Source organism: Macrobrachium rosenbergii, chromosome 19 (genome assembly GCF_040412425.1).
Source record: "Macrobrachium rosenbergii isolate ZJJX-2024 chromosome 19, ASM4041242v1, whole genome shotgun sequence".
In the NCBI taxonomy this organism is placed as follows: Eukaryota; Metazoa; Arthropoda; class Malacostraca; order Decapoda; family Palaemonidae; genus Macrobrachium; species Macrobrachium rosenbergii.
Genome location: NC_089759.1, coordinates 19,356,657 through 19,374,156, shown reverse-complemented (window position 1 = coordinate 19,374,156; position 17,500 = coordinate 19,356,657). Strand labels below are relative to the sequence as shown.

The window sequence follows — 17,500 nt, the reverse complement described above, 5'->3', positions numbered from 1 at the left end:
ATTCATACACAATACTATAATCAGCTCTAATTCATTAACATCCCGGTAATTCATTATTAAAGCAAATTTACCTCCACGACGCGAGCAGCAAAGCTTCTATGAATTCCACCCGTTAATACCGCGGCCTTTGATGTTTTAATGTTATGATTTAAAGCAACAGGGAGCTTTTGTCTCGCTCTCGTTTGTTTGTGATTGGATACACCTTTGATGTGTGTGTGTGCGTGTGCGCGCGCGCATGTGAGAACCCATAAATTTTGTATGTACGAATGAATAAACAAGTTGTTGGAAAATGTTCGTATGTACCATCAAGGTAGTGATACAACTTTTATTTTTTTAGGTTTACGAACTTTCTATAACCTTCCTACATTTGAGAGGCGATTATCTTTCTTAACCTACATATCCTTCACCAGTCTTTTAATATTCATTTCTTGCTTCCGCAGTTTATGATAAATAATCATAATTATGTTTGCATATTCATTTCATTAGTATATATAGCGGTAAACTGTGCTGGTGTTACTAGGGTCATGATTTTTTCTCGTGCATATTATATATTCAATAGAAATACAAAAAAGACAGTAAAGCTATTACCAACCAAAGTTGGTGGCTAAAATGAATATCTGCAGTGTAGCAGCCTATCCGGTTACATTTTTATGACAAGGATGGTCCGGGGCCTGTGTCGAATATACACTATGAAAGTATCTTACACAAAATTAAATCTGAATTTGCATCGTTACCATTTACTACATGACTGCATAAGCAGCCTAACAAGGGTAAAACTTATCATGAATGAATGCGAGAGAAACTGTAGCTGACAGTGCACTATTAACAGCTGAAAGGTTGCTATCCTACTGTAACAGTTGGTACTGGCAGAAGCTAATCTGCTACCGATACTAACCGGTTCTGTATTACCTGAATGTTCCGTTCCGATTCTTTCAATATTCGAGTGTCAAATGAATACGCTGACGTATATAAAAAAAACAGTATGATGTGTTACTCTAAGGCTACGTTGTACTGTATAATGTTCACACGCAACATTGGGAATACGCACAGTTTTTCTAAAGATAATGCAATCCTCTCCCTTTGTGTTTGTCTCTCTTGGCTCAATGGTAAAGTACTGGACCTGCAATACAGTCTGTGGCTGGCGACCGTCCTACCGCCACCGGTCGACCCAGCTGTGACAAGTCCCAGATGGAAGTTGGAAGTTAAGAACAATGAAGGGGGATAGCAACATCATCTCCAAAGGTTTGCGAGAGCCAAGGGCATTACCTCCTGGCGACATCAACTCCAATATATATATATATATATATATATATATATATATATATATATATATATATATATATATATATATATATATATATAGACAAACAGGTAGATATGTGTATCTCTTCAAATTATTTACCTTTCAATTCCTTCACAAAATCACATCGGGTAACTATTACATTTGATATCTAAATAAATTCGGTGAACTATATTAATTCCCCTCCGTTTATCAGCCGCTTACTACCCACGATCAGCGTGTCCAAAATACAGCAGCTAAAATATAAAAACTAACAGATTAAAAGCGTCCCCTTACATGGATAGACTTGACATTGGCGGAAAACCTACGTTACGTCATCAACAACGCCTGCGGCTGCGCGTTTCCATTCTAACATGGCGCGGTCCAAAGTAGCCGAGTAAAGCTGTGGTGTTTTAGTGAAAAATTGTGTTCGCTTATTTGCATGTCAGGCAGATGCTCCATTTACATCAAACATTTTCCCCAACCTTACGAAAAACCGTTATATTCCCGCACGTACGGTGAGTACGCAGCACGAGAAAGTTCATAGGCTATACAGAGGGTGGAAGCAATCCAGGTTATTTTCCTTGAATTAGGTGACTACCTAACAAGAGACTGATGGGTTATTTCCCAGAAGTGAACACCATGTCATTATCAACTTTGCCTATACACACGTGTTAAAAACCCGCAAGCAAATAGAAATACGTGTTATGCACATTAGCCTAATGGCTCATTGCTTATCAACTTGGGCCTTTCAAACCCGTGACAATGCCTATTCACTGCAAATAAAAATTTCGAATGCGTAATGTATTATATAAACGCACCTAACACGAACAAATTAGTAACAAACCTGAATACCGAGGCAATACATGGGAACTAGGAGGAAACAATCCATGTTGAAAGCAGAGCGAGATTGGAAGCGCCATCTTGAATCGTTAGGGGATGACGGTGTCGAGATTTCGCAACACACGATTGCAGTCGCCGGCACAGACCTTTAAAAGAACACAAATCGCCATTGACTATACGCTTCATAATTGTAATGAGTTGGTGATGTCAAATACACCTTAAAAAATTGGGATAGCAACGGTACGACATCCGACCACATGAACACCAAGGAATTTGACTGCTGATATTTCCATAAAGGACACTAACTGGCAACTATGGCTGGTTTGCCACCTCGCTTTATCGGGTATACATTAGTTCTTTTCGTTACACGGAAAATTACTAAGCGATTACCCATACAACTAAATTAAGGTCATGGTTCATAAATCATTTTTTTAAAACTAATGCTTATATCCTTTGTTACTAACGTCACTCTACGTACATTAAAGAGGTGCCTTTGAGAGCTCTGATTTAGATTTGTGAGATAGACCGACGGTGGTTACAACAGTAATTTGGAAAGTTTCCTCCTATATTTGTCTTAATATGTAATTAGTGGTGTAAGTGCGTCTGGGAGAGCCAACTCAGTATAACAAAGGATGCTTTTCATATGTGATGATGTTATGATAACAACCTTTAAAGTTAGCCTAGCGCTCAGACCTTAGCCTTTAGTCTGTAGACCTCTGAGCGTTTAGACGTTAGCCTTTAGTCTGTAGACCTCTTATCTGTTTAAGTAGTCTCTAGGCTTTCTTTCCCAACTGTCATATTAGCTGATAAAGTGCTCATGAATAGCTTGAGCTTCTATCCTCGAAAGTGTTGCAGAAGTTTAAACTGTTAGTGGCTGTTATAAAAGTCATTCTGAGACCACAAATTGCATCGTAGGCCTATGTAATATAATGAATTTTCTTTATACATGCATTCGCGTAAATACAATAAAATGTGTAAAATCGTAAACATCAGTATGTTACATTGAAAGAGCAATGATAGCGTAAGTAAGGTATGTGGTCCAAATTTGAAACAAGAAGATAGACGAACACTGAAGATAAATAGCAGTATTAGGTAACTCGGACATCGCCACAGTATCGTAACATGTTATACTATATATTCGTGATGAAATGATGTCGCCATTTCAAAAGTGTTATCTTGCATAACATATACCAATTCCACTATGCTTAGGCATAGTTGGATAAAATTTAGTTGAAGTTCACTGCATCTTTTGCTTAGATTTAAGTTTACTGATATACTGATAAACAAGCCTGTAGGTGGTTTGTGGCACTTATAGGCTATAAATGAGGTTGGGACGGCAAAACTTATGATTGACAGTATGTATTGGAAGCCACTTAACTGTGGTTATCTGTCACCACCGTGAAAGTGACTACGCTCCGTCTCGTTTATTATCAAATGCCGAGGAATTTATCGCAATTTTAATCAAAATGTCTAACTTGAGTCACTGGTCTGGAGTTTTAACTCGAAATTAGCGGAACGCATCAGATGAACCGGCCTCACTACAAATTTTAAACTATATTAATGGCTGACAGGACATTCATCTTTTTGCACCGTGGACACTGGAAAATAAGGGGTAGGCCTATTGAAACCTTAACTGCTGAATTATTTCCTCTCAAGGTAAATAAACGTTTGATTGCTTTCATATTATCTAAAGGAGTACTGAAACGAAGTGCATTATTGTATTACGCTGGGTTAGACCGAATTTTTTGGTTGAAGTATGAATGAATTGTTTGAATTTTTAGGAGAATGAGGTTGAAAATATACTCGTGTGTCAGGGCCATAAAGTTCTCTATACAGGTCATATATATATATATATATATATATATACAGTATATATATACATATATATATGTATATATATTACATACATATATCATATCATATGTACATATATACATCATATATATACGTATGTATATATATACATATATATATATATATTATATATATATATATATATATATATATATATATATATATATATATATATATATATATATATATATATATATGAATTTAAACAGGAAGCTCCTACACGCATCCCTTACCAAAGACCTTTTGAAGGTTAAAGCTCTCGTTAGGGTTTTCAACTCATCAATCACTCAGTTAGCTGGATGGCTAATTACTATACTTCCTGGCAAATGGGAGGAACAAACACATGCATTAATAGCTTTTTTTTTACTTTTTTTTTTATTTTGCTTGACGAACACCGGTTACTTTTCCTGTTTTGTGTGTGTGTGGGTATTAGTCATCAATGCAAAGTGGAAATGGATTCATGTTGAAAAATTTTTTTATTTCCTATTTCTTTTGGGAGTGGTGTTAGTTGAAGACATACATATACCTAAGAAATGTTCAGTATTTTCCTTGTTAACAAATATATGAGATTTTAAAATCCCAGTCGATTTATAACCTTCGTATTCATATTTTTCTGTACTGAACAAACATAAAAATTAGTGTGAAATTCAATATTTATTCTTGATTTTACTTTCGTGCTTGCTGTAGGTTTAGAGAATGCTTATGATGATATTCCTGTCCGAATTACTTACATATATGTGTGTTTATATATATATATATATATATATATATATATATATATATATATATATATATATATATATATATATATATATATATATATATATATATATATATATATTATATATATATATATATATATATATATATATATATATATATATATACTTAGGTTCCAACTCCTTTTATGACCTTTGTGCCCGGATTGCTAATGCCCTGAACTCTCACTCGATAGACCGGGATTCGGTCCCGTGGTGAGTCGGAAATTTTATATATATATGCATATATATATATATATATATATATATATATATATATGTGTGTGTGTATATATATATGTATATATATATATATATATATATATATATATATATATATATTTATGTATATATATATACCGTGGTGAGTCAGAAATTTATATGTATATGTATATATATATATATATTTATATATATACATATATGTGATAAAAATGAAAATAAAATAACTACCTGAAATGTCATTACTTTACTGCCTTCTGTCTGAGTAATTCTGTCAAAAAAATGTAATAATTCTGACGGTTAATTTTTTTTACATGGGTGAAAAAAGTTTTGAAAAGCCTCCATTAACTTGTATTTTGTGTTACGTTTCAGGAGGAAAATGTATTTTTGCCGTTTCCTTTCTTGACTTTAACATCATGAAAAAAAAAAATTAATCCAATTTGCGCCGCTGAAAATAGCAGCAGTTTACTTGGCTAAGTCTCTCTCTCTCTCTCTCTCTCTCTCTCTCTCTCTCTCTCTCTCTCTCTCTCTCTCTCTCTTTTCTAAGCTAGCATGTTTAAACGTTTAAATAAAACCTTTGGCGTTTAAGCTGAGGAAATACTTAGTTTCCCTGACTGAGTCTCTCTCTCTCTCTCTCTCTCTCTCTCTCTCTCTCTCTCTCTCTCTCTCTCTCATTCAAGCAAAATGTTACATATATGCTGAGAAAATCCTTAGTTTACCTGACAAAGTACCCCCCGCCTCTCTCTCTCTCTCTCTCTCTCTCTCTCTCTCTCTCTCTCTCTCTCTCTCTCTCTCTCTCTCTCTCTCTCTCTCTCTCAAGCCAAATGTCACATTTATGCTAAGAAAATGCTTAGTTTACCTGACAAAATTCTCTCTCTCTCTCTCTCTCTCTCTCTCTCTCTCTCTCTCAAGCCAAATGTCACATTTATGCTGATAGAATGCTTAGTTTACCTGACAAAGTCTCTCTCTCTCTCTCTCTCTCTCTCTCTCTCTCTCTCTCTCTCTCTCTCTCTCTCTCTCTCTCTCTCTCATTCAAGCCAAATGTCACATTTATGCTGATAGAATGCTTAGTTTACCTGACAAAGTCTCTCTCTCTCTCTCTCTCTCTCTCTCTCTCTCTCTCTCTCTCTCTCTCTCTCTCTCTCTCATTCAAGCCAAATATCACATTTATGCTCAGAAAATACTAAGTTTACCTGACAAAGTCTCACTCTCTCTCTCTCTCTCTCTCTCTCTCTCTCTCTCTCTCTCTCTCTCTCTCTCTCTCTCTCTCTCTCTCTCATTCAAGCCAAATTTCACATGTATGCTGAGAAAATGCTTAGTTTACCTGACAAAATCTCTCTCTCTCTCTCTCTCTCTCTCTCTCTCTCTCTCTCTCTCTCTCTCTCAAGCCAAATGTCTCATTTATGCTGAGAAAGTACTAATTTTACCTGACAAAGTCTCTCTCTCTCTCTCATTCAAGCCAAATGTCACATTTATGCTGAGAAAATGCTTAGTTTATCTGACAAAGTCTCTCTCTCTCTCTCTCTCTCTCTCTCTCTCTCTCTCTCTCTCTCTCTCTCATTCAAGCCAAAAGTCCCATTTATGCTGATAGAATGCTTAGTTTACCTGACAGTCTCTCTCTCTTTCTCTCTCTCTCTCTCTCTCAAGCCAAATGTTATATTTATGCTGAGAAAATGCTTAGTTTACCTGACAAAGTCTCTCTCTCTCTCTCTCTCTCTCTCTCTCTCTCTCTCTCTCTCTCTCTCTCTCTCTCTCTCTCTCTCTCATTCAAGCCAAATGTCACATTTATGCTGAGAAAATGCTTAGTTTACCTGACAAAGTCCCCCCCCCCCCGCTCCTCTCCCTCTCTCTTATTCAGGCTAAATGTTACATTTATGCTCAGAAAAATACTTACTCTGCCCTGCTAGATCTTGAAAGCTACATCGACTACATCCTAATTGAAGGCTTCCCTGCTGCATTTGCTTTCATTAGCGCCGAAGTAGTCAGATGAGCGCCTCGTCAACCCTTGAGCTGTTTATTTGAAGAGATAACCAGTCTTTTCCCAGCTAGAGAGAGTATGTTCCCCATGCATCATTAAGGTTCAACAGGGTAATGAAATGCGCTTCGCGGAAATCTCGCGACATTAAACTTCTCTGTGTGCAGTATGTTAATTTTTTACAGGTATGAGATTTTAAAACTTGAAGACCCATTCTTCATGGCCACCGTAGGAGGGTGGTGCCGTCGGCGCACCTGACGAGGTGCACTGTAAGCATTACGTAAGGTTATTTGCAGTGTCCCTTCAGCCCCTGGCTGCAGCCTCTTTCATTCCTTTTGCTGTACCTCCGTTCATATTCTCTTTCTTCCAACGTACTTTCCAGCCTTTCCTAACAACTGTTTCGTAGTGCAACTGCGAGTTTTTCCTCTTGTGACACCTTTAAAACCTTTCTACTCTGGATTTTCCTTTCAGCACTAAATGACCTTGAAGGTCCCAGCGTTTGGCCTTTGGCATAAACCTTATATTTCGATTCAGCTTTTCATGGCAAAATCCTCATTGGAGACAAATAAATAGCGATGAATAGAAAAGATCCATTTTTTTTTTAGATGGATGTGAGATCCATCAAAATCGTCGGCGTTGGTGACCTTAGTGTCTTTTATGCCAGTTTGCAGCAAATAATCGCGAAATTCAACGTCTAGTAAGTATGATGATTTCTACAATATCAGGAGGGAAGACCCTTCTGGGCAGGAAACGCATTATCTCGAGAAATTTCCTGAGGGGGAGAATGAGAGAAAACACTGAGCATCTCATCACGGGAGCAAGAGAGTGAGAAAACAGTACTCTAGAAGAGAAAGAGAGAGATAGAGATAAAGACAGAGAGACGGGGATAGTGGGGGTGAGGGGGGGAGGTGGACTTGTGGGGGGGAGGGAAGAAAAGGAAATATCGGGGGCCTCTAGCACGCCGTGAATGACCCCATTGGAACCACCAGAGAAAAAATATGGAGTCTTTTTACTAGAAGCTGAGTATAGCAAGAAAAGCTTCTTTTCCGATATTGGCTGCCTTATGACCTTGAGGGGGATGGAGGGGGAGGAAGAGGAAGTAGCAGAAGATGAGCAGTCGCAGGAGAAAGAGGATCGTGACATAAAATAAGATGGCCGTTTTGTAACCACGAAGGAGGAAGGGAGATATCTGAAGAATATATAGATTATATATATATATATATATATATATATATATATATATATATATATATATATATATATATACAGAAATAGAGAAATTGCGTATAGGCCTATTCCCCATGGGAGGGACAGCTTCAGGTGTTACCATCTCGGTTATCTGCAATCATTCTGGGAAGAAATAATAAGCCCCATGTCCTTTATATATTTATATATCTGTATATATAAAAATGGATTTATATATGTATGTCTGTATGTATGTGTGTGTGTGTATGTTCCAGCATAACTCTGAAACGCATTGAGCAATTTCAACCAAACTTGGTATACATATGACTTACTATCTCGAAAAGAATATTGGGGATGGGGTAAGACATCACTAGCACCAAAGGGCACCAAAGGTGGTGGCGGTGGGAAGGGCTTCCTGAAACAGGGCTGGTTCTACCTGTAGACTTAGTAACTAAATGAACTCTACGAGCTTACAATACCTCATTTCAGTATACATATGACGTACTAACTGGAAGAGAATACTGTGGGGGTAAGACATCACTGGCACCCAAGTGGGTGGGGTTGGGAAGGGGGTGACATGTAGAAATAACCGAAAACGAGATACTAGTTTCTAATCCATAGTTTTTGAGGTCGCTGAGATGAATAGTGACACTCCTGATGCCCTTCAAGTCCAAGTTCAACCCCGACAGGAATGGGGTTGAGAGGGGGTGAAAAATAAAATGTTGGACATTATAATTGAAGCAACTATCTTAACAGGAGAGGGAGAGGAAGTGAGAGAGAGAGAGAGAGAGCAGAGGGGGTGTTAGGGAGGAGAAAGAGGGAAAGAGTGAGTGAGAGTTGGAGAGAGAGAGAGAGTAGAGGGGGCGTTAGGGAGGAGAAAGAGGAAAAGTGAGGGAGAGTTGGAGAGAGAGAGAGAGAGAGTTTACTGTTTGTCATCCAGAGTTTTCCCGGGCAGCGCCGGGTTGGTCAGCTAGTATTTTATATATATATAATTATTTACTGTATATACAGTATATGTCAGTGTAAATATTTATGTATGTTTGTGTATGTGTATGTATAAAGGGAAGAATAGCTCACGACTAAATTTTGAAGAATACAAAGAACGTGTCAAATTAAGAAGCATCATAATCAAACCAGTCATGAAACGAATTGAGAATTAATTCTACCATGGACATTTATTGTAATGTCCTCTTAATAGCTTCCTTAACAAATTTCTATTGCAGGTACAAAAATATGGCCTGTTAGCTCTCTCTCTCTCTCTCTCTCTCTCTCTCTCTCATTTGTGCAAAGCTTCACTTGAAGAAAGGAAAGTAAATAGTTATGAAATGTTATTAAACAAAGAACTTTGATCAAAATACTATATTTATTTCTTCTCTCCTTCTGCAGGATGCGACGCACTCCGGGAAGGCCCTCGCATCATACAGGAACCCCCGGCAGTAGTGACGTTCCCCAACACCAGGGGCGCCAGCCTCACCTGCGTGGCGTCGGCAACCCCCGCCCCAACCATCACGTGGGTGACCGCCGACGGAGCCAGGGCGGATAACATGGGCGGCCTTCGAATGGTTATGAGTTCCCACGGGAATTCGACGCTGACTCTGATGCCGTTCAGCCCGGATCAGTACAGACACGATATTCACGTAGCCACTTACAGGTAAGGGTATTATTATTATTATTATTATTATTATTATTATTATTATTATTATTATTATTATTATTGAATAAAATGGCTGCATTTTGCGAATTGATTTTGTGCTGAGTTTTCTCTATTCTTCTAGTAATTCGCATTTCCTGCACATCATTATTAGTCAATAATTGTCCAGTGTTCATATTTACATGGGTGAAACAGCGCGGAATATGAACATTGGACAATTATTGACTAAGATTGATGTGCAGGAAAAGCAAATTATTTGAAGAATTGAGAAAACTCAGTATAAAATCAGTTCGCAAAATGCAGCCATTTTATTCAACAAAACTTGCCTCAAAGAGAGTCTTCTTCCTTCGTATATTATTATTATTATTATTATTATTATTATTATTATTATTATTATTATTATTATTATTATTATTAGTATTATTATTATTATTCCCCGTCTGATTACAGATGTCTTGCCAGCAACAGTGTTGGTTCTGTAACGTCCAGATCTGTCTCCGTCAATGCAGGTTAGTAAAATTGCATCTGTGATTGTTTAAGCAAAGAGTAAAATTGCATCTGTGATTGTTTAAGCAAAGAGTAAAATTGCATCTGTGATTGTTTAAGCAAAGAGTAAAACTGCACATGTGATTGTTTAAGTAAAGAGTAAAATTGTATCTGTGATTGTTTGAGTAAAGAGAACTGTAACATTTGTAGCGGGTATTGCGGATAAAAGAAGTTGCAGATTTGAAAACACTACTTCCGACCACAGACATTGTCGCGTAGACTCTTAGTTTCTTTCGTCAGAATTCCCCCCATTGTTTGTAGGTTTTTAGCTGCTTTATAAAACAGTATGACAATTTACGTCGATAAAATAGACTTGAATCTGCTTTAAAAACTCTCGTAGGCTTTCAGTTTCTTTCATCAGAATTAACCGATCGTTAAGGGGCTTTTAACTGCAACACTACGACAATTTACGTCGATATAATAGACTTGCATATGGTAAAAAATTCGTTACAATATAGATTATTTTGATGATGGCATATATATATCGTGTTTTAACATATACACAGTCCATACATACGTGAAAACGTATCAGTTAGTCAAACCTAAAAACTCAAGTACGCTCCAAGTCATAGCGCCTAATCCCGTAGGGGGTTAGTGCCGTCAGTGCACCTCACGTGACGCACTGTAAGAGCTACTCAAGGGTCTTGGCAGCGTCCCTTCGGCCCCTAGCTGCAACCACTTTGATTCCTTTTACTGTACCTCCGTTCATATTTTCTTTCTTCTATCTGGCTTTCCACCCTCTCGAACAATTATTGTTTTATTGTGCAACCGCGAGGTTTTACTCCTGTTACAACTTTCAAACCTTCGTACTATCAGTTTCCATTCCAGTACTGAATGACGTCATAGGTCCCAGCGCTTGGCCTTTGGCCTGAATTTTATATTCTATCTATCTATCATAGTGCTTAAGATCTCCCTTTCTTCTTCCATGACCGTGACGCCTATAGCTTTCCCTTTCTCGAGAGGCGAACCTAAAGTTTAAACTTGCTTTAGTACTCTGCACAAGATGTGGTTGGCATTAAGGACGCGACACTAAAACTCGTATAACATTCATGGGAGAACTGAAGATGCTCTTTGAAGAGTAAATTCTAGCTTACATTCCATCTAGATCCTGAAACGTTCTAATGACTGGGGGGGGGGGGTGATAGAGCCGTCAGTGCACCTCATGCGGTGCAATGTAAGCATGACTTAAGGTTCTTTGCAGCGTCCCTTTGGCCCCTAGCTGCAACCTTTTTCATTCCTTTTACTGTACCTCCGTTCATATTCTCTTTCTTCCGTCTTACTGTCCACCCTTTCCTAACAATTGATTCATAGTGCAACTACGAGGTTTTCCTCCTGTTACACCTTTTGAAACTTTTTACTGTCAATTTCCATTTCAGAGCTGAATGACCTTAGCTGCCCCAGTGCTTGGCATGTATGCCTAAAATCTATAAATCAGGCAATCAAGCTAATGACTGCTTGCTTACATCACCTTTTGTTGATCTAATATGCAAGGCTGGCGACACCAAAAAAGTTCACTTCAATTGGTTTAGGAGTTCTAGTCGTGCTTGCAATTGCGTATATTAATTACCGCATGTAGAGAATGTTTAGTAAGCTGCAGTAGCAGCGCCGAGTCTTTTCAAAGTAAATCTTGATGTGGGTAAAAGCTGAAATCGTTTTCCATGTAATCTTTTCGAACTGAATCTTGATAAGCGTAAATATTAAATACGTTTTCCTCTGATGTATATATCTTTTTGTTTTTACCACATTGTTTATTAGTCCTCTCTCAGGTTTTTTAGGAAAATGAAAAGGCAAGGGTGTTGTTTGAGATATTATTGCGATGTGAATGAGGAATATTCTCTCTCTCTCTCTCTCTCTCTCTCTCTCTCTCTCTCTCTCTCTCTCTCTCTCTCTCTCATATACACACACAGCCACACCTGCAAGTTTGACAGTTTTGTTCACTACCAGTAAAAGAAGATTTCGTAACTTCCGTTGTTTTGCGTTTCTCTCATTTTTGTGCCCTTAGAAAGCTCTCTCTCTCTCTCTCTCTCTCTCTCTCTCTCTCTCTCTCTCTCTCTCTCTCTCTCTCTCTCTCTCTCTCTCCTTCCTTGAAAAAAAAAAGCGTATGTCTCAAAGACAGGCGAGTACACGCAGAGCAATATCATCGCACTCCTTTGAAGAATCGAGAATCCCTTTTCCAAAAGAGGTTTAATCATTCTAGCTCTTGTGTAAATTTTCGCCGACGTAATGAGCCACTTTCCCCGTAAAGAGAAAGCATTACGACTCCTAAAGAGACAAAACTGTTTTCTGACTGTTTTGGTCCTAGATAAACACTGCCGGGAGCTGAAAACATTGCCTCTTCAAAGTAGACAACAACAGTTTTGACTGTTTGAACATTTCGTCGGAAAAGAGATGTTGACTCCAATATAGGCAACACCGTAGGGGGGTAGTGCCGCCAGTGCACCGCACGGGGTTCACTGTAGGTATTACTAAAGGTTCTTTGCAGCGTCCCTTCGGCCCCTAGCTGCAACCTCTTTCATTCCTTTTACTCTACCTCCATTCATATTATCTTTCTTCCATCTTGCTATCCACTGCGAGGTTTCCATCCTGTTACACCTTTCACACCTTTCTACTCACAATTTCCTTACCAGCGCTGAATGACCTCATAGGTCCCGGTGCTTGGCCTTTGGCCTAAACTCTATATTCCATTCCAATATAGGCAAAACTGTTCTTACCTGTTTTGAATACAGCTCTGAGTAAAGAAAATATTCGTTTGCTTACATAAATTTTCTTTGGGTGAGAAAACTTTGCCGCCCGCCCTCCCACAAAATAGACAAAATTGTTTTGAAAGTTCGGGTTAAGGGGTAAAATTCACCGAAACAAATAAAACAATTAAAAATTATATATTTTGTTGATAACTGTGATAAACAAAATTATTTTGTTCATCACAGTTACTGAAAGGAGCAAGGAGAAAAAGGGGTTTATTTCAGCCCAGAAAAATTAGACAAAACTGTTTTGACCATTCAAATTTTCGTTAAAACTTGGTTCACTAAACAAGCAGCTTTAACCATAATGGGAAAGCATTGCTTTTTCCCAGTTAAAAAGAAAAATGATTAGAATTCCAAAGGAAGGAATATTAATATAACTGCTCGCTTGATATTAAAATTATATGGTCCATGTTTTTATCTCATTGTAATTTTTTTAACATTTTCAGACAAAATTCTGTCCACGATAGTAAACAAGTAAAAAATGCGCCGAATTTTTTTGGCCCAATCGAGTTTTCTGTACAGCCGCTATAGTGTATAATCAAGGCCACCGAAAATAGATCTATCTTTCGATGGTCTCGATATAATGCTGTATGAGCCGCGGCCCGTGTAACTTTATCCACTGCCCGGTGGTGGCATATCCTATATCGTTGCCAGAAGCACGATTGTGGCTAACTTTACTCTTAAATAAAATAAAAACTACTAAGGCTAGATGGCTGCAATTTGGTATGTTTGATGATTGGAGGGTGGATGATCAACATACCAATTTGCAGCCCTCTAGCCTCAGTAGGTTTTAAGATCTTAGGGCGGACAGAAAAAGCACGGACAGAAAAAAGTGCGGACGGACAGACAAAACCGGCGCAATAATTTTTTTTTACAGAAAACTAAAACTACTGTCTTACTTGCTAGGCAGTCATTCCCCATCATGTCTAACTACCCTCATTATTATTGGCAGAAGTAATCTCCATAGCGGTTGGGTAATATCCAAGGCGTCGTGAGCTCATTTCCTATGCGTGTCCGAGTAATTAATCGTAACTGTGATTAGTCATACGTGTTTACCTTAAGGTACAAGCAGTCCCCTTTGCTTGTGAGCTGATTCAACGTGTGTATGTGTCAGTCCACCGAGATTGGCTAATCAGCATGCGGTTGGTGCAAAGGAGTTCACGTTGGTTTGATAGTCTTTCAGGTGTCAGATCAAGGATACTTTATCGTGGTCAGCGTATTTTCCATAATTTAACATATATATATATATATATATATATATATATATATATATATATATATATATATATATATATATATGTGTGTGTGTGTGTGTGTGTGTGTGTGTTTATATGTATATATATTTGTGTGTATGCGTGTGTGTAAAACATAACATAACAAAATAAGTTACGTATTAAAGATCAAGAGGAGAATTTGACAAACACACACACACACACACACACACACACATATATATATATATATATATATATATATATATATATATATATATATATATATATATATATATATATGTAAACACAACATAATACAATAAATCAAGTACTGGAGACAGGGAGAATTTGACAAAGTACTTAAAGGGAGTATAATATGCTATTCAGCAGGGAAGTAAATGCATAAAGAAAACTTAATTAGTAGATAAGTGTCAGAATAAAAAATGCAAATGAAGATATGCTGACTGAAGTGATTGCAGCCATGAGTCAGTAAGATGAGCATTTTGAGGGTTCATTGAATATGATAGAGAGAGAGAGAGAGAGAGAGAGAGAGAGAGAGAGAGAGAGAGAGAGAGAGAGCTGAATCACGCAAAAGTGCTTGTGGAAGTGGATGTTGAGGATGTAAAGAGTGCAGTTAAGAGGTCAGGAATAGCAAGTCAACTGGCGTGATTGAGTGGCTTGCCATGGTTTGTAAGGTATGTCTGGATGACGGAAAGGTTCTGAAGGTATAAGTGAAAGGGAGAATTGTTCCACTGTATAAAACTAAAGGTGATAGAGGTATGTGTAAAAAGTTTAAGGGAATATCATCACATAGTATACCATAGAGGGTAGATGGTAGGATTTTGATTGGGAAAGTCAGATGAATGAGAGGATAATTGATAGGGGAAGTTTTCGACAGCAATTAAAAGTTTTTGTGGTGGAGGTGAAGCCTGTTTTAGAATATGTATAAACATACATACATACATACATACATACATATATATACTGTATATATATATATATATATATATATATATATATATATATATATATATATATATATATATATATATATATATATATATACTGCATATATGTTTGTTTGTATGTATACATATAATATGCACGTGTGTGAGTGCACTTGATGTCTATACATAGGCATCATTTAATCAGGACCCTCGTTTAACGTTACTTTAGGAAATATTATAAGAAAAAAAAGAAAATATGCTCCTCAAAAAGCATATGACGATCTTAATTACGTTCCAAGTAGATGTATATCGTCCTCTGATCGAAGACAAACCATTAGCAATCCCATTTCAAGTGGGTATTTAGTACTTTCGACTTCTGAAACAAGCGTTAACCCTCTGTTGGGCAGCGACACATAGAAGAAATCCAACTTTCCCTAAAGCAAAGGACACTACAGAGGCGGGAGTTATCACGTCAGTACAACGTATGATCAAGTTACTCCCTCTAGGCATGATAGCGTTGGCAGAGGTCTCCAGACAGCAAGCTGTAATGTTATTGAAAAAGTGTTCCATAGAATATGTCGGAACACTTAATGAATACCAGGCTCTTTCCAGGAAAGGAAGGGAGGCAGCTATATCTTTATTCTTTGTCATAATTATGGTCGAAGACAATATTAATAATGTTGTATGAAGCCCACATCTTCTTTGCCATAATTATGGTCGAAGACAATATTAATAATGCTGTATGAAGCCCATACTGGAGGTATTAATTATATCAGGAGTGATTGCCTTTTTCATATTGTTAAGAATTGTGTTCAGTATCTGTGCAGCTCCTCAGTATTTTCCCATAAAACATTTCTTAGGAAATAAGAAAAATCATAAGAGTTTGGTAATTACTGCTGAGGGGATAGTAGTTCTTACCTGGTAGTGATTTCTCTCACTAGTATATTTTCTAAATATACGCCTGTATTTGCCACTCATGGGCCTCTAGCTGCCGAATCAGGCTTCAAATCTCTTCATGTACCTAATTTGAACCGTGTTACGATCACTTTGACCCCCTTTATGTAGGATGCATCAGCCATCTGCGTCTAATGCATACATGAATGTTTCCTGGATATAAAACCCCATCCTTTCTAATAATTTTGTCACTACATTCACCCATGAATTTCACAATTACCCCTCCTTCTAGTCCCGCTTATAGTCTGCTAGGAACACACTTTTTATCAGTTAATTTTTTCGGTTAAATTTTCACATTTTCTTCGCATGACCAAGGAATCTCAGCTTTATACACATACACACAAATCTAACGCTGCATGACGCAAACGGCATCTGTCCTCTATTTGTCTTTCGTATGCTTTATCTTTCACAAATCTCCACTCATCCCCAGCCTCACTTTTTCCTAGTTCCCTTCCAAGTAGGTTCGGATCTTCCATCACTTCATCTCCTCTGGCACCCACGGTAGCCCAGCTGACACTATCACGTGCTGTCCTCCCAGGGATTGCGCAAAGGTCATGTCCAACCCATTTTCAGCTTCCTTTCATTATTATTTCACCTGCCTGTGTAATTTTCCTAAAAGTCTTTATGGTATTATTTTAATTCTCTCCTGTCATCTGACTCATAATATTTCTTAAAACTTCAATCTCAAATCGGCAAAATTCTTTAGATTAGTTTCAGTGTCGCACCATGATTCATGTCCGCATAGCAGTGCAGCTCATACTAAACATATTTATAATCTTTCTTTTGTACAATGTTTCAATCTGTTTGATTTCCAGGTATTGTTCAACCTGCCCATGGTTTTATATGCTTTCTGTAATCTTTTACTAAATTCCAATTCAAGAACCTGTACTGGACATAACTGTTCCTAAATATTTGAAATCTTCTACCACATTAATCCTTTCTCCATCCAATGTTATTTCATTCCTTTGTGCATACTCATCCCTCATTATATTTGTTTTTCTTAGATTCATTTGAGTCCCATCTCCCTAGATACATGATGCATTCTATTTTGCAAGCTCTGTAAATCATGTGGTGTTTTGTTGATTAAAACAACCCCATCTGAATATTCTAATTCTGACAAGCTTCTGTGACTACTCCAGTCTAAAGCTTTTCCATCTCTTTTTGCATTATAAAATCCACGAGAAAAACAAACAGCAAAGTTGAAATAACATTTCCTTGTAGCACCCCACTATTTACTGCAAATGCAGTGGACAAGACCCCATCAGCATAAACTCTGAATCTAATTTGTTCATAGATAATTTCAATTAGCCCACAATATTTAGCAGGAA

General features: G+C 37.5%; 1 protein-coding gene across 5 annotated transcripts in view; it reads left to right on the top strand.

Moving 5' to 3' along the window:
• The window catches only part of LOC136848685 (cell adhesion molecule Dscam2-like), a 279,471-nt gene that overhangs the window by 86,179 nt on the left and 175,792 nt on the right, over positions 1–17,500 (top strand). For all 5 annotated transcript variants that reach the window (XM_067121161.1, XM_067121159.1, XM_067121160.1 and 2 more), the window contains exons 2-3: positions 9,503–9,767; positions 10,218–10,276. In XM_067121161.1, the coding sequence (XP_066977262.1) occupies positions 9,503–9,767; positions 10,218–10,276 (324 nt within the window). The remainder of the gene's footprint in view (positions 1–9,502; positions 9,768–10,217; positions 10,277–17,500) is intronic.